This window comes from Belonocnema kinseyi, chromosome 7 (assembly GCF_010883055.1).
Source record: "Belonocnema kinseyi isolate 2016_QV_RU_SX_M_011 chromosome 7, B_treatae_v1, whole genome shotgun sequence".
Classification (NCBI taxonomy): domain Eukaryota; kingdom Metazoa; phylum Arthropoda; class Insecta; order Hymenoptera; family Cynipidae; genus Belonocnema; species Belonocnema kinseyi.
The window spans coordinates 74,799,019-74,820,923 of record NC_046663.1 but is presented as its reverse complement, the minus strand read 5'-3'; the positions used below and the strand labels follow the sequence as shown (position 1 = coordinate 74,820,923).

Below are 21,905 nucleotides of genomic sequence, written 5' to 3'. Positions count from 1 at the left end.
ATGCATAATTTTAAAAAAAGGTTTAACAACCAACGCAGAATCCCACTGGGAGCAACTTCCATCATAAAATGACACCGACTCTCAGTAGAACCGCGGTAAATCACGCCAATGAATCCGTGCCTCCTTGTGAAATGGAGTTAATTCGACTCTGCCCAATATTTGTACATCTACTTACCATGATTTACACTGTTTGGAAGATATTTTCAGTATTTTGGAAAGTATGTGTAAAGACAATGTTCATTATAGAATTCCGCTTTGCGAAAATTTGCATACCACAAGTGAATTGTTGACGCCTCTTAATTCAGCTGTCAACAGTAGAAATATGTGTAAATATTGTCAAGAAACTTATTAAAATTGGACTTTATTTCTTTTTGCAACCATATACCTATAAAGTGACTAAGCCTTTTGTCTGTTCTTCTCAAACATCTCATCTTGCTCAATCGTCTCAAATATTTGCTAACTTCGGAAAACTTTGTATCGCACGAGCGTACCAAAGGAATTTTGTATTAAAAAATTTCTTTGAAAGTTGAGGCATCGTCAGGCTACAGACAGACCAATAGACAGACCGACTGGCATGTTCATAAAAACCGTTTTTTCTGACTCAGGAGGTCTCAAAATATCTAGAATTGATGAAAATTGGATAGCTTTAAATTCACCTTCCATCTCAAATGATGGTAATGTAAAAATATATTGTTTATCTCGCTTATATGGAGACAAGCATTTTAATATTGAGTATGAAATACAACCGTGATTTGTAACAACACCAATAATTCGAAAAATCCGAAAACTAGTTTTCTATATTAAATGATTTTCGGTTACATTTTTTTTATTATGATATCGTCCAGTTTATATTATAGGGTATACCGCTACGTAAAAAGTATCTTAATTTTGCTTCCGTTAAATAAAGGGAATTTAAAGAAAAAATTAATTTAAAAACGTCTTCGACATTAATCTACTATTCTATTCACTAAAACTTATTGAAAATTGCACTTACCGCGACATCTCGCTGTACTTAGAGTAACTTCTTACATAATCAAAAGCAATCTGTTTTGCGAAGGTAAATTGTTTATGTATTTACAAGCAAATCTATTAAGAGAAAAAAATGCTTTTTAGATTTTTAATATCCTTTCTTTTTGTTGAATAGTTGTAAGGAGTAAAATTTAAAACCTAAAACGGTATAAAAATACTTATGAATATTCACCAAAAATTTTTTGTATAAAAATGAGAATAAACTTTAGTTTATGAAACAAAACAATTCAGTTGCAACAGTGGTCACAAAATTTGTTTGTTGTCATAACAAAATGTTGGTTCTTTCAAAAAAAACTTTTGTTGCAGTAAGAAAAATTTTAGTGGACCAAAAAGAAATCTCGGTTTTGGTTAAATGAACCAAATATTTATTGGTTTAGAAGAAGGTTTGTTCAGAGAAGAACATTTTTGTTGGGAAAAACAAAAATTTTATTGAATCTTTAGCAATCGAGCCGTTTGGATATCCAAACCAAACATTTTTTCACACAAAATTAATCTCAAACTGAAAAACAATTAATGCTAGAAGTTTTCATAGAAACAGTTCCATTCACTTTAATCCACAAATTTATCGTTATAATTCGGTAATTTATGATTATTATTACTTGCCTTGAATTATATTTGAAAAACCTGTACATTGATATAAGAATTCAAACAGAAATTTCCATTTCAAAAATTAATTAGGTACTTTTGAAATATGTTTGTGGCTCAGGAGAGAGAAAAAATTAATTTTTAATATATATTAAGAACAAGTTTTAAATGCAAAAATATAAAAGTTTTGTAGTGTTTTAGTTAGTATACCAATTTTTAAAAGCATAGTGCTCAGGCCTTCTTGCTCTTCCACCCTTCAGATTTGCTTTATAAAGAGACGTGAGCGAGCTTTCTCGTCCATACGTTAGTCGTACATTGACCGTCTCTTGGACTACGGCTATTATTACCGCATTCGACATAATATTGTGATATAAATGTTAACTAAACCTCAAACTTGTTATTTTTTTTAATAGACGGAAAACAATCCGGAAATACAGAATAATGACGCGATAGTGATTAATATAGAGAAATCAGTGCTTTAATAATTATTAACAGTGTCTACACCAGTACAAAATTTTATTTCATTGAGTATGGCCTGTCCCCTTGGAAATGGAGCGTAAGTTTTTCAACTTATTTTTTGCAGTCACATCATCAAGCTTTTATGAAAATTCAATATTAATACAAAATAGATTTTTTTAAATTATTTTAATCAAGAAGTGCTAACTAACGGGAAGTTTTCTCTTTCTAAAGGCAGTCGTATATATTTTTCAGTGACGATTTTGGCCAAGATGGTGAAACGCTAACAGAGGGCCCAGGACTTCTTTATGGAGAATACCTCCACTTAGAGAAGATCCTTTCGGCTCAACGCTTATTGAGTGCAGAGTACAATAAAGAAGTACATGATGAACATCTCTTTATTGTAACTCATCAAGGTAGAAATAATACTAAATTAATGTAAATAAATAAAAATCAAACGGGAATGATGTTCCCTGCATTCTTTCTACTGTAAATCGGCACTCAAAATTTATGATTTATTTTTTTCGAATGCAGCATATGAGTTGTGGTTCAAGCAAATTATTTTCGAGCTGGACTCGATCAGACTGCTCTTTACCACAGATAATGTTCAAGAGGATTTGAGGGACCAAGAAACAATATTGAACCAATCAAGTACCTTTGAAGGTCTCGATGAATCCAGAACCTTGGAAATTCTTAAGAGACTCAATCGCATTGTTCTCATTCTCAAAGTATGTCGCATTATATTAATTACTTATGAACATTGAATTCGAAAAAATTAGCAGGGGTCAAGTTGCATATTATAGTATCATTCATAATATAGTGTTGTTGATAGTGAGAATGTTAAACAAAAGTTCAGAAAGTCAAAACCCAAGGTTACTAGATTCTAAATATGGTTGAGTTTTAATCTTCATTAGCCTTAGTCAGATAAAGTAAAATACTAATATAGATAGGCATACCTTTTTTATAACAACTTTACAGTTTATATCTGTTTCACGTTTTCCTCCCTACTAATTCAGATATTTGAAATGTGACAGAACTGATAACAATTTTGAGGCGTTAGATAATATCGTAATGGATTATAATCATACAAAATATAATATGTAATAAATTAAATAAATTCCAAAAATATATGGCGTGTCCGGAGTATTAAAATTGTTTAAATCCTCGTAAGCCATCTGAGAACGCGGAAAAAAGTATAAGTGGAACCTCGAATAACAATTGCGAAGCCTAAGCAAAAGAGAACCAAACGGAAGATAATTTTTTTGATCAAAATTTCCTCTTAAAATTTGTAGGATTTATGGAGTAAACAACTTTTTTTAATTTGACATTATAAAAAAATGGGTTGAATTATATCACTTGAAAGATAAAAAAATAACAACGCAGAAAGCTAACAACTCCGAATCTTTTTAATAACACCGAAGCATGCTCTTGTTTACGCTCGTAGAAGGTACAAAATTTAATTGAAGATACAGAAAACTCATTTTCCTGCCTGTGGAGATAGAAAAAATGTATCAAAAGTACTTTCTTCAAAAAGTCTTCTCAAACTTAATTTCTTTTTTCTTTATTTAGCAAACACAATTCTGAGAAAAAAATACACAGAAATTTTTTTTAACAAATTTAAGCTTGCCAAAATCAGTTTTGAACTTTTGTAATAATATATTTTAATTAAAAGAATAACATAAACATAAATTCGTTTTTAACATTTTCAATTTCGTGTAAACAGTTTTATCAAGTTGTAAAGTACATCCGAGTACAAATATCTATGAAAATAAAAATTATTGCAATACTTTAATGCATTATTTATTGCATTATTTACTCGCATTTTGGAAACCGGAATTGAAATTTATTCGCAAATCGCCCATACAACAAGATAGATTTGATTACAATTACACATAATGAGATTTTTCCTCATTTTTCAGAGCATTATTTAAACAATGGGGTTTCAAAGCGCAAGTAATCAGCCCCATCTCTTAATTTTATATGAAATTTTTATTATAGTGGAACAATTGTTACAATTTTTCATTAAAAATAAATTATTAGTGAAAAACTGAAAGCTAAATAATAGTTAAATGATAACTATTTTGTAGATAAATTTTAGTTAATCGAAGTAAAAAGTCTATGAGATAATAAAATTATTATAAGCTCCAAAACTGAAGTTTGACAGGAATTCTTAGAGTATTTAACATTAAGAAAATTGTAAACCCAAAATAACTTTATTACATATATAATAAGCTGTATGTCTGAAGAAATTCATCAAACAAAAAGATTTTGAGAAAATCCAACTTCGAAAAACCTGGGATGTAAAAAACGTACGAAGAATTCTAAAACCTTTCAAATAAAAAGTTTTAAGTTGCAGAAATTTTTAGAACTTTACTAATGATATTTATTGTAATTATGGAAACTTCTGTATCAAAATAGAATACAATTTTTGAATGATTGTGTTCAAGAATAAGCCAAAAATTTCACTTCGAATAGATATCCCTAAATTCAAAAAAAATCGTTTCGCAAAGTGCAAAAATAAAGAATTCTTAGTGTAGGCAAAACTTAATCTTAATTACAAAGTTTCTAACAATACTTTTGCAATATTCTGAGTAATTTTGCAATATTAATTACTAGAAAAGAATATGATATTATAGTTACTTCAAGTCTAGATGTCATTGATTATCCATACGTAATCATCTTGACGTAACCCTAGTACGAGTAATTTTTTCCTGCGTGACAAATAGAGTTCAGAAATAAAAAATAAAACATTAATAACTCTTGATAGATAATGAAAGTGAGAATTGTATAATTATTATGCTGAAGTCCATACTACGGGCCTCACAGTAGATTCAGCAAAAAGTTTTTTTCTTTCTTGAAAATGTAGAATACTTTTCAAACACAGCAACAACTGAGCGTTCAATCTTACTGCAAAGTTGCTGAATTAATAATTTAAATAACTAGTTTTCATCATGTAAATCGATCAATTTTCACAAGATAATGTTGATTTCAAATTTATTGTATATTTAACTACATAAAAACATTTTAAATGTTACAAAATTGGTTCATTTTGACCTATTTATAATCTTTTTGAGACATTCCAGACACAATTACATTAGAAAAAAAAACCTAAAAATGTTACAACTTAAATTCAGAAATGTACTTAGATTTAGAGACTAACTTAAATTAAGCAAATATCAATATGATTTTAAGAAAACGTATGATTAAATTCTGAAAATCAGATATTGCCCACCATCATTTATAGGTTCCACCGAAAAAAAATTTAACAAATATAAGTAAATCTTAAATAAGATAATAAGTCTATAGTACTGTCTTAGTGAGCATTTTATGCAAAATCATTCAATTAGAACTCGAAAAAATTTTCGAAAGTAAAGAGAGTAATAGCAAATAATAATAACAAGTAATATTAAAAAAAATTAATTCCCAGGCGTATGATGGTTAGAACAAAAATATTATTCAAATTATTGCATTATTAATCATTAACGGATAATATTTTTTAAAAAAACGAAATATTGAGAAGTATGTATCTAAGAAATTCGCCGAGTCTTTGTACTTGGGACGTCAGGAATGGTAGGAACTATTTTCGACAAATTACCCAGAATTTTAAGAAATGTTATGATCTGCAACGAAGACGATCCTACATCTTCTTTTTAGGGTGAATTTTGTCACGGTTAAAGTAGTAAACATCATTTCTGACATTAGATTATACTTCCAGTATACTTTAATCTAAAATCTACTAATGCTTATTCATAACATACATTTTTGTAACATAAAGAAGAAGATTTGTCCAAACTAGTTAAAGTAAAATACAGTACTGTTTATAATTTCACTAGTTGGTACAACTAGCGCTGAGCAGTAGAAAAGTAACAAGAACTAATAGCCAAAAGCCCAAATCATCTCAAAAGGTAATTTTGTATTAAATAATTAGTATAAACCAAAGAAAAATAGGGGTATTTTAATTAACGTGATTGTAGGATATCGACTACTGCCAACCCAACTAACAATAAAGTTAGCAGATTAATAGAAAAGTTTAAATTTATTTTTGAAGATTAGTTGGAACAAGGTTTCTAGTTAGTGGGAAAAATATGAGAACCTCGTATGACTCTTAAAAGGGTGATGTTTATGCTGAGGGTGAACAACCCGTAAACGTGAAGCCGATTAGTCAACTGTAATGCTGGCGGTGTCCCCTTACCTGTGCAGGGGTTCTAATCAAATTTCTGTATCCTCCCGTCGCGCAAGTTTGCAGCGTGGATAGATAGAGTTATTTGCCTAAGTGCAATTGGGTCAAGGTATCATAAGATTTATTTCTCTTAGATATGTTCTCAATCGCGCAGGAGCATGAGCTGTTTGTGGGAACCCAAGGTACAAATGATCGTAACTCAATTGTAAGGAGATACCGTTTTGTGACATGCGACACCGCTGAGTGGCACTGCGAGTTCTTATATCTCGTTAGGTAACCATCCCGTTGCGTCTGGGGCTCTTACAATACCACATAACGCACATGTGGTCGAGACCACTGAACTCTTTTCATCTGATTTTTCGTATTAAGGTAGGACCTAAGTCTACACAAGCACAGCCATATCTAGCCTTTCTGCGCACAATGCGAATTGATCATTTTGCCCACCCCCCTCCCAAAGAAAATTACGCCACAGAAAAATATTTTTAAAATTTCAAGGTAGAAATGGCAGGCCTTGGACTTATTTTATAATTCAAATTAGTATTAATGGAGGTATAGATTATGAAAAATTGTAGGAACATAATACCAGACAATTTTTTAAATATTACATTGTGGAGTTAACTGGTTTTTTGTTATCTGACATACAATTAACATATCCCAAAAATGTCATATTATCATTTTGAATCTTTTAAGATATACTATAAAAGCTTTGAAATCCTTTGAAATGCTTCCAGTAAACCCTGAAATCTGTTTCTGATATTTTCTCAAATTTCTTGGTAAACTTATTAATCTTTCCGTAGAAATTTCTTGAAATTTAATCATTTCTTTGGAAATCATGTATAAGCTTTTAAATATGGTGAATTTCATCAAATCTCTCAAATCCCTTAAATCCCTGAAAGTCCCTTGAAATTTCTTTTCATTTCCTTTATTTCATAAAGTTTTCGAGACATTCGTTGGAATCCCTTGAAGTATTTTGTATAGTTATCACTGATATCCTGGATACCTTTTCCAAAAATTTTGAAATTTTCTTAAATCCTGCGAAATTTTTTTAATGCCCTTAAAGATTGTTAAATTTCGTTATGTTCCTTCCAAAATTTCTAAAAAGACCCTTAAAACTTTGTAATTCGTTGAAATACCCTGATATTCATAACATCCATCAAATCTTGCGAAATCCTAAGTAATTCCACAAAAATTGAATAAAATACCGTAAAACGTCTTGAAATATGAAATATCTTTCAAAATTCCTTTTAAATTAACGAAATTTTTGAAACCCACTAAAATCCCGTAAGGGATCATTCATTATTTACGTGAAAGTCCCAAGAGGAAGGGGGTGGTTAAAAAGTCTCTACATGACCTTATCTCGGGGGAAAGGAGGGTAAAAGAGATTCTTACGTAATATTTTACATTGCCGAGGTTATCTTTTTGAAATAAAAATCTTTTATTTATGGCAAATTATGTGTTTTAGTGCGACTGATCCTCTTTTAATGTCATTCAAGCATGCAGGAAAACTAGGGAAAATCTTACATAATACGTCCTTACGTCCTTACGTAAATAATGAATGGCCCCTGAGATCCTCAAAATCAGACGAAGCCCTTTAAACTCTCTTGAAATCTTTGATATTCTTTAAATTCCTTGAAATTGTTAAAATCCATAGAATTTCACTGACATATAAAAAACCCTTGAATTTTGTTAAAGTACTATGTTGATAAGTTAGGTATAGAATCAAAGATTAAGTATCTGGAAAAGAATTTTCTATTAGTTTAAGAGTTGCAATTTTTTTATTTTTTATGAAAGAAAAAATATCCTTTTTTTATAAAAAAATGTGAGACTTACGAAAAATAATTATTTAACAACATTTTCTGTCATTGAGTTTTTTCTTACGATCGCTTCTTACCAATTTTTTTTTTAAATGGTTGAATTTTAATAAATTATGACTTATTTTTTTTTTTATTTAAAGTGGCTTCATTAGTAATATTATTTTGATTCCTAAATAGAGAAACAATTTTTTCAGAGATCTGTTTTTTGGCACAACAAATACCTTAAGTTTTGTACTTAGTTGATTGAACAAACAAGTAAGTTTAAATTTAATTTCTAATTGTTAGGAAAGCCAAAATTGTTAGTTGCATATTTTCAAATGTTCTTTTTCTTGTCAGATTTAAATATTATTAAAAACTTCATATCCTTACAAAAAAAAAGATTTTGAAATGAGTTAACTTTTTTGAATGTTTCAAAAGTATGCTTTTTGGATTTTTTGTGGGAAAATGAGACATTACTGATTGACTGCGAAACCAATAGTGCAAAGTGTGAAGGTCCCAAAGTGGTTTGAATAAGTTTTTCCGTACTTTTTTTGAATATTTTTTTTATCAGCAATGAAGTATATTTCGAAATTTATGCAGTATTAAAAAATATATTATCCAAAATGCATGCAGCAACCACTTTAATTTCATAATTAAACAATGAAGAAGGATGATAGAAAAATATTTGAACAAATGTATAATAAACTTCAAACAAATAAATACAATAATAATTTAGCGAAATATATATAAAGCATATAAAGTCTATAAAGATACCATAATCAACTAATTTATATTCATCTTCTAAGTGCTGTTATTTTCGTTCGTTTTTGGTAATAAGGTGGATACACAATGCCAAAAAATGCTGAGTCTCATGATTAGGAGGGATTTAAATAGTTTAAAAATAATATCTATTAATATGCCAAAATATTACAAGATATTACACAAGATTTCATTTTATCATATAGTAGAGTGCGCAATAGATTACAATAGTGATTCGACTAAAAACCAGTTGGTACTTTTTTGTTTAGAAGTATTATTAGGGTTTGAATTCTGAGAGGTGACATCAATGTCAGATAGTCAAGGTCCAAGGCAACCATAGAAATTCGAATTCGATCCGCGATTCTGATCAATAATGTATTCTTTAAATTCTGCACCTGTAATTCGAAATCAGCACTTTTTCTTTCATTAGAAAACCCTGATTAGAAACTTTCCATATTTCGGATATTTACAAATCGCATATATGTAAAATATATAATGCAACTGCAAATCAATATTGCCGGAGAAGAAAAAATCTTTAAGTCTGCTTCTTATTTTCCAGCTGGTACAATGTTTCTTTAACTGTGCTTTTTTTTAAGCTTCTCGTAGACCAGGTGACGATTTTGGAAACTATGACCCCACTCGACTTCATGGCATTTCGAGATTACCTCTGCCCTGCTTCTGGTTTCCAATCTCTGCAATTTCGGCTGATAGAAAATAAACTGGGTGTGCAACAAGAACACCGAGTGAGATACAACCAAAGCTATACCAAAGTTTTTGGAAAAGACCCAAAAGCAATAGAAGCTATCAAAAAGTCAGAAGAGGAACCAAGTCTCAGTTGTCTAGTCCAAAGGTGGCTCGCCCGAACACCTGGTTTGGAAACAAGCGATTTCGATTTTTGGGGAAAATATAGAAGAGCAGTTGAAAAAATGTTGGACGAACAAAAGGATTCTATAGATGTAAACAATCACAATGAAAAATCTTTTCTAATTTTTCATAAAAAGAATCAATAATTGGAAATTAACTACATCATGTGCATTTTCAGAAACAAGCCAAGGAACAGCATCAGAGGCATTTGACTGCTAATTTGGCCTCTCGTCAAGCAGTTTTTAATACAATTTTCAATGAATCTTTGCACAATGCTCTTGTATCCAGAGGCGAAAGAAGGTTCACCCATGCTGCATTGCAAGGAGCAGTGATGATCACACTTTATCGAGACGAGCCGAGATTTAGTCAGCCTCATCAGATTCTAACTTCTTTAATGGACATCGATTCCTTAATAACGAAATGGAGATGTAAGAGATCACTTCTTTTAATCTATCTAGGTTCAGTTCAATTAAATTAATCAGTGCAGGGTAGCCACTGACCGGAAAATCCGTGAATTAGACTGGAATTTTGAGAAACGGGAAAAATCAGGAATTTTTTTACTTGCAATCCAGAATATCACATTTTATATTATGAAATAACATCAATTGCTTCCTTGCGCAGAATTTCCACTGTGGTTCATTAAGTCACAGAATGCACGCTCTTTCCTCTATTTCCTCTACCCCCCCCCTCCTCCCCCTGTTTTTAAGAAAATCATTCTTCCCCTTATTCTTATTTATTTTGCTTACGTGAGAACTGAATTAATATAAAACAAAAAGAAAATTGAAGGATTTTTTGTCGCAACTTAATTCTTTTAAACTGAAAAGCCTACTATCATACTTTCTGTTCAGACTGCATCTCTTTAAGTTAAAAATCCGAATGTTTGGTTAAAAATTTCAATATTTTGTTGAAACATCAACTACTTAGTAAAAAAGTTTTCTTTTTTGTTCGAAAATTCAACTGTTTTATTGAACATTTGTTTTCGTGGACAGAAAATTCATCTTTCTAGACTGAACATTTTTTCTGTGGTAGAATATTTATATTTTTTAATTAAAAATGTATAACTTATGGTTGAAAATAATTCTTTTTAATTGAAAAGTTTACTATCATATTTTTGGTGCTGAATTCATCTCTTATGAATAAAATATCTACTATCTGGTTAATAATTTAATTAGAGGTTGGAAATTCGAATATTATACATAAAAAAAATTAGTTGCTTTAAACAATTAATTTTTGTCACAAGCTTAGGACGGTTACTGCCCAACATGTCGAAGGCATTTTTGGTTAGAGTTGGATTTTATTTTTGATCATTTAACACGGAGCTCTCCCGCTATATATCATCAGTCACGGACGAATTTTTATAATGCAATCAAGTGATGAATGTGCAGTGTGCCAAGACATATTGGACAAAGCCTGGGTCTTACCCCATCATTGACGGACTTGGTTGCAGTCAAGTAAACGATGGGGGGCTTACAGCTTAAGGTGGGTTACGAACCACCAGTACCTCGGTAAAGGTATATAGAAAAGTTTCCAGAGGTACCGGCTCAGGTATCGAACCCCGGACCTCTGAGGTGAAGTCCGAGCGTCTAATTATCATACCATTAAGGCCATGTGACGAGTGGGTCACGTGGCCAGATTCCTACTTTTCGCCACCTTTCTTATTTCCCAACTTATTTTCACACTAAACGCCACATCGAGTTGAAAATTTGGGATAATAAATAAGAAGCACTAAGAAATGAGGATCTGGTCCTAAACCTTAATAATTATAAAAAAAGCAAAAAAAAATTATTTGCAAAAAAAACTTTTTTCATAATTATACAAATTTAGGACCAGATCCACCATTCTTCGTGCTTCTTGTTTAGTATCCCAAACTTTCAACTCGATGTGGCGTTTCGTGTGAATATAAGTTGGAAAATAAAAAAAGTTGCGGTAAGGTAGGAATCTGGTCACGTGACCCACTCATTACATGGCCTTAAGTCAAAACCCCTTCGGGGGAAAGTGTGACTCGTTCGGCTCTAGCTGGGCAGTAGGGACTTCATATGATTTCATATTAGTGATGTCCACTAATCTGACACACTTCATCATGCATTTCTTAAAAAATATTTGTCGCCACACTTTTCTGTCCTGGCATGCCTCTTTAACTTCCTTTTCGTCAATGTATTTTCTCATGCAAAATCTCTTCTTTTTTATGGCTTTTATATCTTTTTTAAAAAAGAGTTTCGTATCCCATTAAGACGTTAATCAAGTTTTAATAGAATTTTTTTTTAATTACCAGAAATAAATTCCCAAAAATAATTTTTTTTTAATCTCAAAGAAACAATGTGTGCAATTTTTTTCAATTACAGTGCAACTCTTCTATAGCAGATACCATGCACCCCGAGCAGCTCCTATTATACCTACCTGCGCCGCAGCGACCATTTTTGGAAGACCTATAGAAGGAAGGGCTATTCAAGGGTTTCACTGTATTTTCCTTTAAAAAAAGCTAATTAAGTACTTCAAACCTCCACCTACCATATTTTCTCACCGCTTCTTCCTTATACTTTCCGCCCACCTCACTTCCCCACCTTGGAAAAAAGTACGACGGACAGACAGACGCACCACAGAAACTGTAAATGTTTCTGCCCGGGGTTATGAAACTCTAAAAAAGCTTAATAGCCATCTGGGAAAATTGAAACTTTTGACTGGAAAATGTGGAAAATAGCCTGCATTTTTTTTAAGTTTGAGTGGCCCCCTGAATCTGATGTAATTAAAAAATCTAACATTTGTGTCAGCTCATCAGATAACTTTACAACTTATAATCACAAGGAGTTAATGGAAGTTATGATTATCAACAGGGATCATTATAAATTATAAATTGCATTTAAAGTGGCTGTACATTAATCAATAAGCGAAAGCAACAATGTAGATATGTAGATATGTAGATGTTTTTTTCTAGATAATCACGTTATAATGGTTCAAAGGATGATTGGGTCACAACAACTCGGAACTGGGGGTTCATCTGGGTATCAATACCTAAAATCCACATTGAGGTAAGCCCAAGTCAGTCCAAGTCTATCAATTTCCCATGTAGATTTCATAATCGTTATGCCGCTCGATTTTTGAGTAAAGTAGAATTTTGTCCTAAATTGAAAAAAGAAGTTTTTCGTTGTCTCGAAATTCGGAATGACTAGTCCGATATTTTTGATAAGCTTAGCTAGTAGTCTCGAATTTTCGGGAAGACTAGTCCATCCCCTTTTGTAAATTCTCTAATTTTTCGGGACCACAAGACGCAGCCTTAAAAATAAGATAACTTTACCATTTATATCTATTTCAGTGACAGGTACAAAGTCTTTTTGGATTTGTTCAACCTATCAACATTCTTAATTCCTCGAAATTTGATACCACCTTTGACGAAACAAATGAAAACCAAACTCTCAGTCGCATGGGGTTGCTGGGTACCAGAAGACGAGCAAAGTAACTCATCCAATTCGGCAGAGGCTTCATTGTGACGCTGCCCGAAACCTTCAAAAATATTAGGACTTTAGCAAAAAATTCTCAAAAGTATACATAAAGATTTTTAATAAATCTTATCTAGAAATCAATTTGCAAAATTTTTAACAAATTCTTAGTAAATCCAAGTATTATTCGCACCAAATTTATTAGTTATCACGTTTAAGAATACAATTTTGAAAACTCGTGATTCCGAAAAATTATCAATTGCATCAATAACATAATTTCGAAAATTTATTGAAATATGATTGGCAATTCTTGAAAATAATAAATTTGTCAACATGAATCATTTCTCTATAATTTCTATGGCGTTATCAGTATAATAAAATGATCATTTTTAAGTATATATAAAGTTAAATAATTTATTTTAACAAACATTTTTAATGTTTCAAACATTGGATACGGTAAGGAAACCAATAAATTATCGAGGTCGTATGTCTGATATCTATTGTACAAGATTGAAGATAAAATTCTTTCTATTAGCTACTAATTAGTTTATAAAATAAAATTACTACTGACGGTTCAGTGGCTCCAAGGACTCATGTGCATGATGTCTCGTTTGCACTACTATGCCGCCTCACTCAGCACGGGAAGATTCCATCTCACTCTTACAGCTGAGTAGGGGTTTGTGGTAGTGGAAACGAAACATGTGGCAAATGAGCATTTGCGGCCGAATTTCCCCTCGCTGAAGATCCCTGCCTTAAGGGCATGTGATACTTACAGTTTCCCCGGCTTTTTTTTCCACAAAAAAGAAAATTTTTAAAAATTGAATTCGGAGATGCTATAAAATATCATAATAGACGTCTCCAGACTCTTTTTTGAGGGATGATAAAAAAACAATTTATTGTGCTAAATAAAAATTGTATGCATATGCATTATTTTGAGGTTACGTCGTTTTTCATCTCTGCCTTTCGAATAATCTGGAAATTATTTATGAAATAAACTTTTTTGATTGCCTGCAAACAAGATTAGTTCCGGGAGATTAGTTACTATGTTTATTTGTAAGTCCAAAGTTTTCGGCCAAAAATATTGTGTAGTTTGGAAGTAACGCTCGGGTGAATTGTAACACACATAACCTCGAAATATACACGCACGTTGTTAGCAATATCAAAAATTTTTTGATAAAAAAACATGAAACAGTGTGTGCGGACGCCCGTAAGCATGTTCGCTATCATTTCCCAGATTTTGAAGGCAAAATATTTTTTATCCTAGGAAAAAAGCCGGGGGAATCTAACACTGAACAAATAGATACCATTTCCTAAGCGCTATGCAAATTAATCACATTTTGCTAAATTAAAACTTTTTTGAATTAACCTACAAAAAAGTGTGTGGGGACGTCCTTTAGCATGTTCGCTATCATTTCCCAAGTTTTTAAGACAAAATATTTATTATTCAAGAAAAAAAGCCGAGGGAACCTAAGACTGGTAAAATCGACAATTTTCTAAGTATCACATGCCCTTAAAGCAATCTATCCCGACGCAACCGGAATGTATATGTCGTCCACTCCTGCTCCTTTCATCCTAGAAGGTATAAGCAAGATCGGAAAATTCACACAAGAGACTTCGCACAACAGTCACAACAATGTTCCTTTGAGTCCGATATCTAGCCGCGGATGGCCTTACACGGCAAACAGTTGGAGATGAAGGTTTCATCTCTGTATACTTTTTTGGAGATACAGTGAAACTCTTTAATAGCCCTCCCATCTATAGCCCTTCCGAAAATTGACGACGCGCTGCATGTAGGTGTAACCGGAGCTGCGCGGGGTGGGCGGGATCTGCGGCTGTCACTCAGTCGTGAACAAACAAAAGCAAAGCGGGCTATAATGAGTTACTTTCCACCCACCACCAGCCCCCAAATCGGCGCTATAGAAGGGTTTCACTGTATCTATCTTTATACAACGTTATGAGGAACAGTGTTAACGGACCAGATTAAGTGATCTCAGTAGAACATCCTTTTGCATATGGCTTGCGATGGACTGAGCCTGACGCTGGCAAGCCGGGATTTTGTTGAGTTGGCAAAAAAATAAACTTTCAGACCTCCAAAACAGCCAATTATGAGAACTACAAGATGGACTTTGTAGCCTTGGTACCACCTGCTCAGCTCCAAAAGAATATCTTGATATTTTGCCCGTTTCTCTACCTCCTTTCCCGTGATATTACCATCGGCTGGTGTCGAGAATTCAAACCAGTAAATTAACTTCGTCTTCAGATCTTGGAGGACAATATCAGGCTTTGTTGCACTGCTACGTTGAGTTGTGGAGAATGACAAATGTCAGTAGATGTTGCACAGGTCATTCTCCACAACGGACTTGAGTTTCCTCTGGGCGTATGGAAAAAGGGGCATTATTTCAAAACCATAGATCTGCCGAATATGGCAATACAACACTTTTGAGCCGCATTATGCCTCTCTATGTACCTGTAGCATGCATACTTTAAGTACCCACCACATGTCCTAGTGTTTCTGGCTCTCACTTGCACGCTCATCAGTTGGTATCTCCTACAGGTACATTCATTATGCGCTCGCAGTAAACTAAGATGTCTAAAACGCCTTCTTGATAGGCAAAAAGAAATCCCTCAGGCTCCGATCTCAATCCAGCAGACTTGAGAAACATGTTGGACTGACCCATCGTTAGTTGTTCTCAACGTATAATGCCGTCTAATTTACCATGAAGAGGCTTTTTAGCATGTTCTCTCAGTAGAAGCGAATTCTCTGCTCCCTGCACACGACTTTTGAGCACCAAAGATGTTAGTGATGCTAGGCGATATGTAGTGACGCTGGAATCAAATAGAGGACTAAGCTCCTCTACGGCCATACCTGCGTCACAGTGTAGAAACACCGCATCATTAAAGACCTCATGGTGATAGATGAGTCGCATAAGAGTATCTGTATTATTTAGAGTTAAGCAAGCTGCAGCTAGAATTGTTCTTCGACGAAGACACTCCAAGCTCAGCGAACCTCTACCCCCTGTATCTCGAGGGAGGAATATACGAGGTACGAAAGATCTAGGATGATGACTTCGATAGATTGTTATCATCTTGCGGGTGTTCATTTTACTGCACCCAACGTGTAGAGAATTATAGGAAAGGCCAGAGTATTGGTTACCTGGATCTTGTTCTTCCCAGATGATTCGGAAACCGACATTTTTCTGATAATTTAGCGATACCTTTTTTTCAAGGGCTTGTACTTCTTTGAAAATGAAAAATCTCCGGTCTTAGCTATCAGTACCGTGCATCCTTCCATTGACCACTGCGGGATAGATTGTTTTCCGTTTAAGAAAGTAGTAAATATACGAGCTAGATGTTGATTCGTAGAAATGAACCTCTTTCACCAAAAGTTGTTAATTTTAGCTGGCCCTGAACATTTCTGAGTTCTAGCGATAACTTTATTTACTTCTTCAGCAGTAATTACGGGTACACTCCTCCTCTGACCGTTGTAACAGTTGCCTCTGGCAAAAGTTAGGAAACATTATCTTTTTTTTCAGGAGTATTTGTTTATTTGTTTTCAAGGATATACCAACATAATTTTCCAAAGACTTCTGATAAAATTCAAAATAACTTTTTAAAATTGCAGATGTCAAAACTCATATTCTACAAAAATTAATCTTCAACCAAGTCGTAGTTTAATTTTCATACGAAAAGGTTAATTCTCAACGAAAAATATAACAGTTGATATTTCAATGCGAAAAGATGTTTATTCCAAATAAAAATGAAAGACATTCTTAATCTTTATTAATAGCAAGTTACATATATTAGGTTTATTAATGTAGTCAAGAGGTTTGGAAAAAAATCCTTTTGTCATTTTTAAATCATTTGGAAAAAAGGTAAAAACAAATTCTTGCCTTTGTGATTAAAGAGTTTTTCGCAATCTTATAGAATGTCTTTCAGAACTAAAACTTTAGAATACAATTCTGCATCAGGACTTTCGTTCAGACAATTTTGTTAGATGGGACAGACACAACGCATGTATAACAGAGCATCAAGTTGGGATTGAATCAAAGTTATTTTGGTTAATTAGAATTATTCATTGACCATTTATTAATTTGAAAAATTGAATTTAAAGGATTAATTTGAAAGATAAAAAAACGTTGACTAAAAATAAATGTGTAAAATTCATGTTTTCAATAACTAAAAAAACGTTTCCTTCTCAAAGGTAAGAGAAACTGAGTAAGGCCTATATATACAATTTTACGGCATTAACAAATACATTTTTTTGTACAACCCCCCTTGAAAACGCGCCATTGCATGCACGTAAAGCAGGCGTAATGTGGCCGCTTTCAGCCTAGCGACGTTTGCACATGCGCACAATCTCATAATCTCCCTTCTGCTAAGTGCGCTATTTCTTCTGTTCACTTGATATTTAAAATTTTCAAGAACACCAAACATCCTCTATCTTCTTCACATGCTTTTTTTGAAAGAGGGTAGGATTTTGCCTCATAGTGCTTATCCAGTTTTTAATTCTCATAATTCGAACATTAATCTTTTTGAGAGACAGCAGAAATAATTTTGACATATTCCTAATATGTATATAGATAAATAGTATCCTCATTTGTTTGTAATTGTTGAAAAAAGAATTCGGAAGAATTGTTTTTTATTCAGTTGTCACTCTCATGTCTTGAAATTATGTATCATTAATGATTAATAATTTACATACATTGAAACCTAGAATGAAGAACGGTTTGAGGCACGGCCTATGCTGACCTTGATCTTGAGTCCAGAGAATCCAAACGTAAACAGTCAGGGCCATGTGAACCATTTCCAATTGGGATACATAATATTACGGACCAGACGCGCGTGATACATACAGAAAACTTTAGTTATAAAGTCTAATACTAACTAAATTACAAATATAATTTACAAAAGCTGCAGATAATATAGAAAAATATAAACAAGGGCTTCTAATCATGAACAATTTCTCAAATCACATCCATTGAAGAGACTTGATTCGCAATTCCTGGAAATAATAAGTAGTTGATCAGTGCTGGTTATTTTTCTAACATGATTATTTTGAGTTACTTGGAATGATTTTCCTATTATTAAAAAATGAACTCACCGCACATATTATTTCCAATTGCAATGTATAAATAACCCTTATCGCCGAAGACAGTTCCCCATGAATTTCTTACAATGTAAAAAGGAGTAGCTGCTGAATTATCATACCCCACGATTTGCACTGCGTGATTTAAACTGCTAAAGGCTCCGTCGCAGTGAAATTGAATCACACCACCGAGATAATTTTGCCAAGATAGGGCATTGACTGCGACTGCAACTGGACCATGAGTCGCAATGGACTCCAAAAGTTCATCCTCTGCACCCATAAAACTACAAATATTAGGAATTACAGTAATTTGTTTACAATCCTCTCAATTCATCACAGAAATCCAGAAGTACAAATTTTCTATCCGGAATAACGAAAGTTCATCAAAATTGTTAGATTTTCAACATAATATTTGAATTTTTAATAAAAAAGATAAAATTTTCTACAAAATAGGTGAAATTTCAGTTAAAATGCAGAAGCCTCATCAACAACAAGAAATCATTTTTAACAAAGAAGTTCAAAATTGAACCAGTGGTGGAAATTTGAATAAAAACATATTAATTAACAATAAAAAATATAATAGTTAATATTTTAAGCAATATAAGACTTTTAGTGACAATTAAAAACAGTTGAATTTAAGTAAAAATACGACTTTTTAAGAAAACAGTTGAACCCTTAAACCAAGCACAGTTAGACTTTTAATCAAAAAAGGTAAAAGGTGAATTTTCAACTAAATAGTTAAATTTTTTTTAATAATAGAATTTTCAACGCAAAAAGATGAATTTTCAAGAAATTAGTCGAATCATAAAGCCAAAAACAATAATCTTCTACAAAAAACTTGAATTTTCAGCCTGAAAATATGAATTTAAAAAAAATTCATTTTCAAAGAAACAGTTACATTTTAAACTAGAAACGATCAATTTTCAATCAGAAATGGAATAGCTCAATTTTCAAATAAAAATAAGAAAATAAATATTTAACAAAAATGAAACAAATTTTCAAAAAAATATCAAACTTTTTTAGCAAAGAAATTAATACAAAAACGCCTCAATAACTTTAGTCATAATTTACATTTTTTTATATACAGAAACCTCCATAAAATACACAGTTTTTAAATAATTTAATACTTTTATAATAGCTTTTTACAGCGTTTTTAATTTTGGATAAAAGTGCTTGAACAATAATTTTAAACATGTGATACATTTTCTTGCATTTGAAATTAACCTATTGCAAAAAGGGTCTTGGTACTTTACTTTCCTTTAGAGCATCGAAAGCTTCAAAATTGCAAGAAATAAGTATTCTGGAAAGAAAAGTCGAGTGTAAGAACTTTCCGGCTGAAAATTATTGAACCTCGCTATGTATGTATTATTAAATATAAAAAGCTTTAATGGATTTCTAAAATAAAAAGTGATCCTACGGTGTCGCAATGAGGTCAACTTTTGTTTGGGTTACAATTCTTTTTAAAGAAGCAAGAAGGACGTTCTTTAGGATTTGGTTAATTTTTATTAAAATATTTTTTTTCTTTCATTTCTTAGACTTTACAGATGTGAAGAAAGTCATAAGCCACTCAATCACTGATTTTTTCAAAATTTCAAGTTTAAGAAATTTGTTTCGAGATCTAAGAAAAGTATGGTTTACTTGTCCATTCCAACCAAAGACATATCCAAGATCATGTCATATAAAACTAAAAAATAAATTTTTCATTTAGATTTAAATGAAACTTTGAAAATGTAATTTTTAATAATTTTCAAACAAATTTTAACTTAAACAAAATTTAGATTTTTTAATTGTAATTTTTCATCAGAGTTTAATACAAAAGACTGCGCATAAAAAAATTAACATAATTTTTTTACCCATAACACGTTAGCAGCTTTTCAGCACTAGAAATTTTCAGTTTATCAAAACTTTGTACCTTCGGCCCATCCTAATGTGCATTTAAAAAATTAATTTTTTGAGCCTCGTAATTTTTTATTGTTTCAATCGAAATTATATCAATTAGAAAAATATGAAACTTTCATATAAATGTTTAATTTTCGCTTAGTTTTAAATATGTCAGAATTAAGCTGCTAATTTTAAATACTGTATGCCGATCCTCTTTTGAATTTGAGCGCCTTTGATAAAAAGCAGTTCATTTTTGTAGGCTTCAATTTTGAATATTTCAATTGTGAAGGTATATAATTCAAAAATGATCAATCTCAAAAATTTTCAACTTGAGAGTACGCATCTTTTAAAGCTTTATTCTGAATTTTTAAAGTTGTTGCTTCTTTTTTAAGCCTCTTATTGACTGCTCTTTTAAATTTGTTCAATTATTAAAACTTACATTTTTTAATTATATGCTTTAATTTTAAATTTTTACGTTTGTAAAGTCTTGAGTTTTAGATTGTGAAATGACTTTATTGTTATTTATGAAATTCTAAGCACTTCAAAATAAGATTTTACAAACAGATATTTCAAAATTTTGCTATTTTTAAATGTTGATAATTTTTCAATTGGCTAATTTATTATGCTTCTATCGAACATTATTCCATTCTTAGCATTTTCAGTTAAAAATTCTACTATTATTATTATATATTATTTTACAATATTGTGAACTAATATTTCAGAAAATAGGGTTATGAATGATTCCATTTATAAATGTTCAATTCAAAGCACTTTCATTTATAAATTAGCATAGTTTTAAATATCATATTTTGAAATATACAAGAGCGCCAATATAAAAGCAGTTGCTGGGGTTGAATTGCAATAAAATAATGCTACTAGATAATAAATAGTAAAGTTCTTATCTTTAGTTCTTAATCATAAAGACTACAAAAAAGGAGGCCAATACTATACTGAATCATTTGTACTTTTATGGCTTGATACACATCACATGACGAAACTATTGTATCTTTCTAAAAATCGTCAAACTTAACAAAAAATTAAAGGTCATTGCCCTTACTTGTCACATGCAAAATCCGTTATTATTACTCCAGAGTCTTTGGAAACTGTTCTGAAAATAAAATATTTAAACATATTTTAATTTTGTGATTTAAAAAAATTTTGATCTCCAATGTAAAATGTTTTATTAACAAAATTGCAGAGACTACTTAAATTTACATTCGTACATTTGTATTCCCCCAAGTTTATTTGAATCCATAAAACACCATTGCGTTTTAAAAAAATGTTTAGAGGTCCCGCGAGCCCTCTGAACTTCACCTCATATTTTTCATAAGAAAAAAAAACTTTTTATCAATTTCATTTAGAATCTTCAAAATTGGGCGAATCGAGTTGGCCGGGAAAATCTATCGATAAAAAAAAAGTGGCCGCAACGTAAAATAGAATATACATTCGTATTCAGCTTGACGCGGCCGACAAATTTTTCTTATGAAACTTTTTCATTGGATAATTATTACTTAAGATGAACAATAAAAACGTAAAAAATTTTCCGAACAAAAATCGATCTTTTTGTAAAACACAACTCGCGATTATTCGGCCGTTTGTTGATAAAAGTGCTTGAAATTTGTATGGTGTATTCTCAATATATAAGCGATGACTTTAAATAACGATAAAGTAACTTATAACGAGAAAGTTGTTCACTAGACTTTGAAAAAGTTTTCCTGAAAATTTGAAGGAAATCGGTCAAAAATTGAGACTCCGGATTCTATAACCACGCATAAAATTTGCCTGGCCGCTTCAGGCCGCTCGAGTTGGCCCCTGATGGCTTGAAAATCAGTTTTCGA

At 31.8% G+C, this 21,905-nt stretch overlaps 2 protein-coding genes across 3 annotated transcripts in view; one reads left to right on the top strand and one right to left on the bottom strand.

The window, feature by feature from the left end:
• LOC117176900 (tryptophan 2,3-dioxygenase) overlaps positions 1 to 13,244 on the top strand; it is a 44,534-nt gene extending 31,290 nt beyond the window's left edge. For both annotated transcript variants that reach the window (XM_033367273.1, XM_033367272.1), the window contains exons 2-8: positions 2,028 to 2,170; positions 2,326 to 2,486; positions 2,605 to 2,798; positions 9,399 to 9,758; positions 9,845 to 10,094; positions 12,599 to 12,692; positions 12,977 to 13,244. In XM_033367273.1, coding sequence (XP_033223164.1) covers positions 2,145 to 2,170; positions 2,326 to 2,486; positions 2,605 to 2,798; positions 9,399 to 9,758; positions 9,845 to 10,094; positions 12,599 to 12,692; positions 12,977 to 13,151 — 1,260 coding nt within the window. In that variant the 5' untranslated portion in view covers positions 2,028 to 2,144 and the 3' untranslated portion in view covers positions 13,152 to 13,244. The remainder of the gene's footprint in view (positions 1 to 2,027; positions 2,171 to 2,325; positions 2,487 to 2,604; positions 2,799 to 9,398; positions 9,759 to 9,844; positions 10,095 to 12,598; positions 12,693 to 12,976) is intronic.
• A 4,478-nt stretch (positions 13,245 to 17,722) lies between these two features.
• Positions 17,723 to 21,905, bottom strand: part of LOC117177250 (cathepsin O-like) — a 21,884-nt gene continuing 17,701 nt past the window's right edge. Inside the window, exons 4-6 of the mRNA XM_033367830.1 lie at positions 21,125 to 21,175; positions 18,202 to 18,470; positions 17,723 to 18,102 (exon numbers count right to left, since the gene is read on the bottom strand). Of these exons, the coding sequence (XP_033223721.1) occupies positions 18,065 to 18,102; positions 18,202 to 18,470; positions 21,125 to 21,175 (358 nt within the window). The 3' untranslated portion in view covers positions 17,723 to 18,064. The remainder of the gene's footprint in view (positions 18,103 to 18,201; positions 18,471 to 21,124; positions 21,176 to 21,905) is intronic.